General features: G+C 51.6%; 4 protein-coding genes across 4 annotated transcripts; 1 reads left to right on the top strand and 3 right to left on the bottom strand.

Annotated features, from left to right (window-relative positions):
* Positions 1–269: 269 nt before the first annotated feature.
* Positions 270–1318, bottom strand: CGCS363_v002092 (3-beta-hydroxycholanate 3-dehydrogenase (NAD(+)) 2; the record flags this gene model as incomplete). The annotated part of the gene is made up of 3 exons (XM_036633941.1): positions 270–563; positions 620–1203; positions 1264–1318. 3 exons carry the CDS (start codon positions 1316–1318, stop codon positions 270–272), a joined length of 933 nt encoding a protein of 310 aa, XP_036500549.1.
* A 1559-nt stretch (positions 1319–2877) lies between these two features.
* Positions 2878–4352, bottom strand: cpaO-2 (Beta-cyclopiazonate dehydrogenase; the record flags this gene model as incomplete). The annotated part of the gene is made up of 2 exons (XM_036633940.1): positions 2878–4110; positions 4164–4352. The coding sequence occupies 2 exons, from the start codon at positions 4350–4352 to the stop codon at positions 2878–2880; spliced, it is 1422 nt and encodes a 473-aa protein (XP_036500550.1).
* Positions 4353–5834: 1482 nt separating this feature from the next.
* On the top strand, positions 5835–7376 carry CGCS363_v002090 (uncharacterized protein; the record flags this gene model as incomplete). The annotated part of the gene is made up of 6 exons (XM_036633939.1): positions 5835–6005; positions 6062–6308; positions 6375–6527; positions 6588–6705; positions 6760–6855; positions 6923–7376. The coding sequence occupies 6 exons, from the start codon at positions 5835–5837 to the stop codon at positions 7374–7376; spliced, it is 1239 nt and encodes a 412-aa protein (XP_036500551.1).
* A 635-nt stretch (positions 7377–8011) lies between these two features.
* On the bottom strand, positions 8012–10301 carry YUC1 (putative indole-3-pyruvate monooxygenase YUCCA1; the record flags this gene model as incomplete). The annotated part of the gene is made up of 6 exons (XM_036633938.1): positions 8012–8839; positions 8895–9229; positions 9315–9463; positions 9519–9778; positions 9849–10234; positions 10292–10301. 6 exons carry the CDS (start codon positions 10299–10301, stop codon positions 8012–8014), a joined length of 1968 nt encoding a protein of 655 aa, XP_036499570.1.
* Positions 10302–10398: the final 97 nt, after the last annotated feature.

Here is a 10398-nt window from a genome sequence, read left to right as displayed (position 1 = left end):
TCAAGACGATGTGGAGTTGTGGAAAGCGAGGCAAATTTGCATCGTTGGATTGGAGTCTAGTGCGGTGGAGCCGGGGGCTTTCAAGCTTCTCAAGGATGGCGTCGACCCGCCAAGTCCATGCAGGGGTAGTTGAAAGTCAAAGCCAGATCCGCAACGTTGACCATGTTTCGGTTGATCATGTTTCGGTTGATCATGTTCCCAAGGTTGATACTCTGCGCAAAGCCTACGACGAACACACATACTATGTGGTATCGGGAGTTGACAAGCAACTAGCCGCGCATCCCGTGCTCCTTGAGGTTCACCACCATCTTCTCTTCCTCCTCTACTAGATGGTGGTCCTCACCAGCCCCACAAGACGGGTAAAGCAGGTGCATGGGCACTTCTCGTACTCCCAGTGACGAATTGTTCTTGTTTCCCAGCATCATAGCCTCGACGATGTTGCCATCACCAAACTCTGGCTCTGTGAGCACACGCATCATGACGCTAGCAAGTTGCTGCGGTGTCATTGACAGGTCATCGGGACGAATCCGGTCACGGCAGTACTCGGGTTGGAAGATCTCGGTCTGGCATGAAGTCAGTGCACAGCCAACGTTATGAGCGGAGGTAAGGAGGAGCGTACGTAGGTCGCTCCAGGGCAGACGGCCGCGACTCTGATTCCGACTTCTTTGTGGAGCCGACCAAGGCTCTTCACCATACTGATGGCAGCCGCCTTACTGGCAAAGTACATCGGTGTGTGCACCGAGTGGACGTACGCGCCTATGCTGGCTACCCAGATCATATTGCCTTTGATGTGGCGGTTCTGGAGCCAGTAGTCAACCGCGATTTGGGCCAAGCGGATCGGGGCAATGGCGTTGACGCTGAAGGTCTGGTACTGCCCGATCTTGGCGTTGGCGTCGTCTTTTGCCAAGGGAGAGACGCCGGGCAGGGTCCAGAAGGAGCTGGAAGGAGGCTCGTAGAGACCGGCGCCGTTGCAAATGATATCGACCTGAGGAAATGTTTTAAGTGCCGTCTCCCACAAGGAGTTGATCTGGCTCCAGTCGACGAGGTCTGTCTTGTGGAAGACGGCGTAGGCTCCGTTTGAGCTGACATTCTCCTTCGAGTACTTCTGAACCGTGGCTTCGGCATTGGCTGTGAGCTTGAGGTCGGCGATGACCACCGAGCAACCGGCTTCTAACAGCAATTGAACGAAGGCATGGTTGATGCCTTGTCCGCGAAAGACAAAGAATCAGAGTCGATCCAAAGTTTGTACCAGGGTTTACGTACCTGAGCCACCACCAGTGACGACGGCGAACTTGCCCTTGACATCATAAGTAGACATGGTGAAGAAGTCAATGTGTTGTGTGTATAAAGGATGACTGTCTGTAGTCTACAGGTACAGTTAGAGAACCAGAAGTATTAAATGTAAATGAAACAATGCACGGCATTCGGCGATTTTCTCAAGACTACAGCAGCTCCCACATTAGATCGTCGCCAAACTGCAGGAAGAGCGGACCCGGGCCCCGGGTGGGATGACGCGGCTGGGCACTATGAGAACCCCGCATCGATACCGATTATTTTGAGTTGATGTGAGTTCTGAGATTTTAACTTGAGCGCTTGTAGCACGGAGTATGCAGCCGAGCCAATATGACTGGGTAAATGATGCAAGGCCCCTAAGAATCAAGTTGGTGACAGCTACAATGTGGTGGCAGCTGGGGTTTTGTAGGAGAGGGTTAAGATCGAAATTGAACACACAAATCATCGACTCTTTTTTAATCTAGAAGACCCAGGTGGCTTAGCTGGAACCAACCTTAATGCTGAGCCGTTTCGTTGTGTTAGGGTTTCCATCACATTGTCAAATACTTTCAAAAATCAAACGTCTTGACAATATGTATGCTTTCATATTGCGAGAAAGCAGAGGAGGCATCAACAAAAACCTCGTCTGCATCAATCTTGTACACCATTTGAGGGTTAGTCCTAAACAGTTTGTATCTGATCGCACTATTCCGCCCCCTGTCTAGTCTTCTCGTCATGCTTATTGGTATGTTTATTTCATCACTTGATCCCCGTGTGATGGATCTAACCTACTGATTTCTTCAGAGTTCAATGAGCATTCGCCTGCAGAGTAAGTAAATCTGACCCGAAAGACCTCCGTTGTTGTTCCCGAAAACCCCTGCGCCAACACGTCCGGGCCATGTCATCCTTGTCAACCGTTGGTTCGCATTAGCGGGGGTTGATGGAAATCGAGACCACCAACACAAATGCAACAAGGTAAGATCGGAGTCACATCCTATTTAGGACAGAAAAAGAGGATCGGAAACCGGGGAACACGGCAAATGCCTCTCTGAGTGGAAAGTTGCGGCAGTTTCCACTGCGGAGTCTCTTTTCCACATGTCCTGATTTCTGCAGCGCAACGGCGCGCGGCCGCCTGTGCATGTGGCGGCATCGACATGCATATTGTGGGGACTTCACCGATGAGATATGAATGCTACGTCTAGTACCATTTTCTTCGTTTTCAGGAAAGAGCCTCGCGAGAGACCGTAGTATGGGCCTGGGTAGGTGACAAGGTTGACGGATCTTCAGACACCGCGGCACAAAGAGCGATCTTTTCACATATTTTCCCCTTGAAAAGTTGGCAGATCTGCGACTGGCTAAACCGCGATCGCGATTGGAGGGCCGCGCCACTTTTGAAGGCCACTCAGTGGGCATCTATCATTGAATGCATCGATGTGGTTATCCTTCTGACTCGAAATGGCGCATGGAATAAAGCACCGTGATAAAATTAAGTTTTAATATTTGAAAAATGTACTTGAAGGGGAAAACCCTTAAAACTTTAAGCCAGTCTTCACGATACATGGTACGAGAAAACTTTCCTTGTCGACACCATACCTCTCAGAATGATTAGAGGCTTGCTACCAACCTGGGCAAGAGGACATTGTTATACTCCCACACAACAGTCGAAAAGCCTGCGGAAAAGGCAGCTCCCGTATACCAAGTGGAGAGGTGACCCTGAAGGCCGACCTGCTTCTGGATGAAACCGGCACGGAGGTCATCAGCCGTGACGCGCGGGTGCATCTTGCCGTGGTTTGCGAATGCAGCGAAGCTGAGCGAGCCGTTTGAAGCGGGAATAGTGCCGGCCTCGATCATCGTATCAATGGACTGACCAATAAGTGTCTTCATGCTCTCGGAGGTATCACTCTCAGTGCCAACTGCCGTGAACTGGAAGAGATTCTGGGTTCCGCCGAGGTAGTCAATGCGGCCGACCTGAGAGGGAGTCGGGAAGACTGTGTTGTTGCTGGAGCCGGTCTCAGGCAACCTATTTGAGTAGGCCGTGCTGAGTTGTAGTGAGGGATGCTGAAGGATGCCTGCATAGACGGTGGCGAAGCCGAACTTGTCGAAGACCTCGGATTCAGTCTCGTCGAGATTGAAAGGTGCCATGCTCTCTGCTGTAGGCTCAAAGGCGACGAGAAGGCGTTTGGCTTCTATGCAAGTCGACTTGCCATCCGCTCCAGCAACCTCCAAGGACACGCCGTCCTCAGTTCGACTTGATGAGGAGACCGTGCTTGAGTACAATACGTCGTCGCCCAAGAACTCTTCGACGGCCTCGTACAGATCGTACAGACGTCCCGAGGCCGGAACAGCGGCGGCACCGGTTCCCAACAGAGCGCGAACCATAGGAATGCCAGAAGCTTGCACAACAAACAAGGTGGGCACATCCATGGTGTTGCCGATGCCCTGGGCAGTGGAGTCCCAGATCTGCGGAACGGCAGCCTCGAGGTTGTACTTCTCGACGAAGTCAACGAAAGGCATCAGCAAGTCCTCAGGAATAACGTCTGGCTCAGGGAAGTTGTCGAAGCCGGGCAGAACCATATCCTCATACTGAAGAATGACATCGAGATACCTCTGCAAGGCGGGATACATGTCGTCGGATGCAGGTGCAGCAAAGTCTGTCGGCTCGCCCGTCCTGAAGTCGACGTACTTGTAGTCGAGTGTCGTAAACTGCATCGACCCTCTTGTTGATACGTTCATGCGGTGAACGAAGTCGAAGGTGTCCTTGTACTCCATCCAAGCCTGCACTCCAACGTTGATCGACTTGTTTGAGACTGGGTCATAGTAAGAAGCTGTGTGACCGCCCTGTTTACGATTGTCAAAATGCGAATAACAGCAGGAAGATCCGAGAAACTCACAAGCTGGGAGGCTTTCTCGACAACGACCACAGTCTGGTTGTGATCGCGCAACCACACCGCAGCATGGGCACCAGCTGCACCACCACCAACGACAACAACGTCTCGAGAGATGGTCTGGGTACTGCATGTTGGTGCACCAAGAGTTCCCTGAAGGAGGAGTGTGGCCACGAGGGTCAAACCTGAACGCATCTTGTTGGCATGCATGTCGACCAAGAAACGCCACGCTCGTACTGCACGCTGCTGGATGTGCCTGTGACTGCTGCAGTGTGACTCTTTTGAGGACCACGGAGATTTTAAAGATCAAGCCGGTAGTCGACTTACACCAGCAATTCGCCTCTTTCGCTATCCCACACATGCCGGCAACATGCCGACATGAACAATGGCGTGGAATTAATTTACCGCGGTACACTATTCCAAGCAGCAGCAAACACTTTTCGGTTCGGATCCCACGCCGGAGAGTCTTGACCGCTGCTGTGCCTCTTGGATCCTGCCCTTTGGGACCATCGCCGCTGCAGGCCGGAAATTGCGATTGAGGAACCGCACACATCACACGTTGGTGTCGGACGACGGTGACCAACAGGAAGAATCTCCAACGATCGAACCACCACTATAGTTGCACGCATGGTCGCATTCAATCGCATCCTTCTATGGGGCTGTGTTGGGATTGAATGCAGGGGTCAAGATGCCACAATGATCCACCTCCCCGGTGGCAACGTCTGTCTTCCGATCTCCGTGGTTCTGCCCGGGATATCCGGTAGCGGTTCCGGACCAAAACGTCTCGCTGTTTAAGTTTTGAGCTGCGAAAACCGCCCCCAACAGCCTAGAGTTCTCACCAGGAACATATTGTAAGAGGTATGACTGACCATTTGAAGGTTGCCACAGGCTAAGAAGACATCCGCAACATTCACGAGAAGTCGTCCCCAAAGCTTCCAAGTAAAAGAGAAAGATTCTAAATTACTGTGGCAAACGGATTATTGCTCCTGACGCAAACCAAGTGCATGAAGGATTCGATGCTCTTGTTCACCGACGGTTACCACGTGGTAACCCTCCTTTTTCTTCTTCGTGCCAACCCCCTGTGGCGAAATCATATCAATGAATCTGGACAGGCCAATCTGGGAAATATCCCCCGTCGACTCGCCTGAAATGAGAGATAAACACGTGTGGCGCCCAGGTATTTCCGCCCTTGCGGCTTGTCACTTACGTAGTCCTCATCTCCTGCGAGAGAGATCTTTCCATGCCATGGTCAAACTCATGATGTATCATGCAACCTGTGAGGGCAAGTCCGATACACATCTGCAGGTCGGTGACGTTCTTCACTCACCACACTGCATACAGTGGAGCCCCTTTCCAGGTTCCAAATGAACACCTGTGATCCTGATTGGATCCTTCGGCAGGACAAGAGCTTGTTCTTCGCTCGACCCTGGTAAGTGAGTGGTGACCGAGACGGTTTCGAGTCCGCAAAGAACCAACTTCCGGATCAAGTCTCTTGGTTCTTCATCGGGACGGTCTTGCGATCAAAGAGTTGGCGTGTGCAAAGGGAGGAGAAAGTTGCCCTTGTCTTTTAAACTGTCGAAGACCCACTGTGAGCAGGATAGTCATGGTTTTGGGACATGTTCATCGAAAGCACGGCCATCAATTTCATCCCTCCCCCTTCGCCGATCAAGTGCTGCAATGGACGGCCAGTCCCTCGAGTACGCAAACGAGAGCAATGCGGACAGAATCGTCGGCGTTGTCGGCGCCTTTCACTTTCTAGCGTGCTCTTTCGTCTCTTTGCGTATCTACGCTCGAGTTGTCGTTCTCAGAGCGTTCGGTCTAGATGATGCTCTCATTGTCGTCGCTGCTGTATGCTCATCCTGGAAGATTTGCACAAGTACTTCTGAGACACCCTAGCTGACTAGTTTCGGACCAAGCTTCTAGCACTGGCATCGTGGATTTGCCTAGTCCTCCAGATACCACACGGCCTCGGCCGTCATGCAGCAACGATAGCGATTGACGAACGAATAAAATTTGAGCAAATCACCTTCTGGAAGACAGTGATTTCGGATGGAGTGGCCATGGGATTGTTGAGAATTTCCATGGCATACACCTTGCTCCGACTAAAGAGAGACCTCAACTGGTACCGGTGGTCGTTGTACGCCGTGATGGGTATGTTGTCTAAGCCAACCTTGGCCGCTTGAAAGACAGCTGACAGACTTTTGATTCTTTTGACAGGCTTCGTTGTTGCGTATTCAATCCAAGCTATAGTCTGGCTGTTTGTTTACTGCACCCCTTACTCTGGATGGTGGGAGTTCCAATGGATGAATCCGTTTGATCCAAGGTGCCACGATTTCAATGTCTTCCTCAACCTCACATACTGGAACATAGGTAAGTTAAAACTCCTACACTAGCAGGGTATTGAACAGACCCTAACCTGCTTATTCTCAGCGTGCAATATTTTCACCGACGTCTGCTTGGGAGCTTTGCCCATTCCGATCATCTGGAGCCTTAAGATGAAACTTCGAGTCAGAATCTATGTGATAGCAATCCTCAACTTGGGATATTTGTAAGTGCCTTCAATCACAAAACTCCGTCTGTGCTGACGTTCATCAATGGAAAGCGCTGTATTGATGGGAATCCTCAAAGCCGTGTTTATGCTTACAACCGGCGGCGCCCCTGACGCTATTTTTGACTATTGGGTTCACTTTTGGCAAAAGTAGGTCGCCGAGCAATGGAATATCGAGTCTAAAGTTCTCTGCGGCTAACCCGAAGTACCTGCGCAGTCTCCAGCTCAACATCGGTATCATAGCAGCATGCGCATCCTTCCTCAAGCCCCTCGTCGGTCGCTACTTGAAGATCAACAGCTCTGCTGGCTACTATCCCAGCTACGAGAGATACAATCACAGCGGCCGAACACCACTTAGCACCGGGACGGGTGGGAAAAAAGCCCAAGTTCATAGCAAAAGGCGAACTATGATTCGCGAAGGAAACCTGCAGGACGAATACGAGCTGCAAAAGAAGGATGCAATGCATATCAGAGAGCAACAGATGTCTCCGACCACAACTGAGATCCATGCAGGGCGCTCTATGAGGAACCTTGGGGATATAATGGGCTCTGTTTATCCCTCAGGCGCAGCCTCAGATACAAACAGTGAAGAGTTGATTTTGCAGAAGACGGAGCCGGCGCAGGGAATTGTCTGTACGAGGAACTTTACTGTACATTACAGCAACAAATGACATCTTTATTGATGTCAGCTGCAATTGAGTCGAATATTTTGAATAGCTGGAACAGCAATGTCTGGGTCAAGCCGGACGGAATGGCTCTCCAGTGGCCGAACATTGATGAAGATCAGTCTGGTCTTGCTGGCAAAACTGCCGAAGACTGGAGAAGAACGCATTGGGCAACAGAACTCTAGCAACGAGTACCAAATACTGACGTTTACAATATTCCCATTTCTAACATCTCTTGTTCATTGATGAAGAGGCGTCTCCGACGAACATGGAATGGTGGGAGGTCAGTATCCGGACGCGTAGCTCCGCAAAATCTTCGACAAGCCCGGGGCGGTGACCAGAATTAGGGGTTATTCTCGCGGCAATATAAATGATTCTTTCCGTCGCCCGAAAAAAGCAAGGTTAAACAGTCTTCCAGATACGTATTTGAAGAAAACTGCGCATGGAATCACGCCCCCGTTTGTCAAAGAAAAATGTGTTGCCGCCCCCACCAACGCACATCAAGAACTGAGGAGCCGCTGAGAAGCCTGTATGAGTGCCGTGTGCCTGGCTGGAATCAACCGAATTAGCCGCCCCGAACAACGATTGATCAATGAATTATCAGATGATTTTTGATTGGCCTAGGATCTTTATTATCTACTCTATTGAGCCACCTTCAGAGTCGGGGTATCGCGATAGGCCGGGGGGAGTACGCCCTCAAGGGCTGCCTTGATCTGCAGGGCAAGGGTCCGTGAATGCCATCGATGCTGCTGGGTATATCCGCCCATGACCCAGTAATTTTCCATGTTCAGATGCCGCTTCCACATCCCACGGATCTCGCCCTCCTCATCAAGGTTCCAGGTAGCATCGAGACGGGCCGCGATGTCCTCTGGGCCGAGAACGTTCTTATCTCCGTTGACCTTGCCATCCGTGTTTTCACCGCCAAGGACCTCGGCAGCGGTCTTCCGGGCGTCCTTGTCAGCAAAGCCGGTGCACCACAGAATGGCATCCGCGTCAATGGTGCTGCCGTCCGAGAAGCGGAGACCCGTCTCGGTGTACGCCACCGGCTCGGCTCCCGCTTTGAGGCCGGCCTTCCCCTCAGCAATCAGGCTGGTAGCACCGACATCGACATAGTGCCCACCAGCGCGCTCAAAGAGGCTGTGCATCAATGCGCAATCTAGGTCGCGACTGTCGAGAACAGGGAAGCCTGCAGCGGCGAGAGACGTGTAACGATCCGGCTCTTGTAGCGCAAACTGAGCGAAGAGACCACGGCCGAGTTGACCGTCGATGCATGCGGGCAATGTCAAGAATATCCTGTCGCCGGCCTCGACACCAAAGTTATACGCTCCAAGACTGCGGGGGTTGCAAACATACTCAACCGGCACGATGTAGGTCGGTGAGCGGACAACCATGGTAGTCTTCAGACCAGCATCGTGACAATCTTGCAGCACGTCGAATCCTGTGTTTGCAGAGCCGACGATGATCGCGGACTAGGGGCCGCGTCAGCTACCAGAAAATAATGGCCTCAAATGGAGAAGATCTCACCTTCACACCCTTTTCCTTCAAAATAGTGGCGTTCTTGTAATCCGCCGAATGAAGCCTGACGCCCTTGTAAAAATGCTCGTCTGCAATCTTCGGAGTGTACGGCTTCTGGGATGAAACCCCGGTTGCTTGTACGAGGTGCTTAGAGATGGCAGTACGCTCTCCATCAGGAGTCTGGAACTTGACAGTCCACAGCTTTGTCGATTGATCATACGAGGTCGCCTTGATCTTGGCCGAGGTGATGATGTTGAGGTTGAGGGCTTCCACATATCGTCGAGCCTGCTCAGCCAACTCGTCTTTGGTGAGCAGGTGATCCCCACACAGCCCCTCGGGGTAGTCTTCATGAAAATGACAAGATTAGCAAGCTCTCTGGAATGTAGCTCGATTTTGGACGCTACATGAGCGTCAAGTATGCTGACGTACCCAAATAAGGCAGCTGGCAGAAAGTGGTCGGCACATGAAACTTCAGATAATCGTATCTGAGAGCCCAGTTGTCACCCACTCTGGCATTCCTCTCGGCCATCACGCTATCAACACCAAAGGCTTTGAGACGAACGGCAAGGGCAAACGCGCTGCAGTGATCAAGATTAGCTTGGATCTCTGCACAAACATGTGTGGGTGACCTACGCATTGCCTCCGCCAATGATGAAAACATCAGACTCAATGGTGTCCACTCCCACTAACTGTCTCTTGGGTGCCTTGAGAAGACTTTCATCTTCGGGATGAATCTCAAGATTCTCTAGCTTGGTGCTTAAGATCCAAATCTTCCACTCGATACTCTCCTTTGAAACATCGGACTGGCGCTTGACGGGAAGAAGGATGAGTCTGCCGCTGCAGGTGGCGGCCGGTGAGGCGGTTCTGAAGGTTGCCGCACAATCGATGTATTGCTGGATTAAGATCAGCCCTTCTATTACTTGCCGATTTGATCAATCGTCCGATGTCGCATTTGCTACCTACCAGTACTGGGGTGGCCGGGATGAACTGAGCTGAGCCACTGATACTGAGACCGCCAACGACGCCCCTCAGTTGCGTAGTCTCCAAAAGCCCGGCAGCAACGCCAGATGGGGTGGAGAAGCTCCTTAGATGGTATGTTAGAGCAAGCTGGTCCTTCCAAAAGGCCTGGTCAGGAAAGAAGCATTCCGTAAGACGAGCGGCATCGCGGGTTTCCAAAGCAGCATTGAATGCATTTAACGTGAACTGGGCTTGTTTTGTCGGTTCGTCGCCGCCCATGGAACCCTCTTGCACGGTTCTAGGGGCGATCATAGGGACAGGATTTTGGGCCATCATCTTCCGCAGATCCCCGAGCGGGGGGTATTCGATGGGAGCCTTGACCGGTTCCATGGCTTTGGTTCATCCTTGCGTCAGTAACGCTGCCGGCATTGGAGGTCGAAATCACCTACCTGCAGTCATAATTGCGTCTCAGTGAGGAGTGAAGAGAAGCTGATGTTGCATACAACAGGTGAATCTTGGGCTATCAGACGCCCGTAATGAGGGAATTGGACATAAA

Source organism: Colletotrichum siamense (assembly GCF_013390195.1).
Source record: "Colletotrichum siamense strain Cg363 chromosome Unknown KSG_Cg363_contig02, whole genome shotgun sequence".
Lineage (NCBI taxonomy): Eukaryota > Fungi > Ascomycota > Sordariomycetes > Glomerellales > Glomerellaceae > Colletotrichum > Colletotrichum siamense.
Note: the sequence above shows the minus strand (reverse complement) of the source record. Positions and strands in the feature narration are given on the sequence as shown.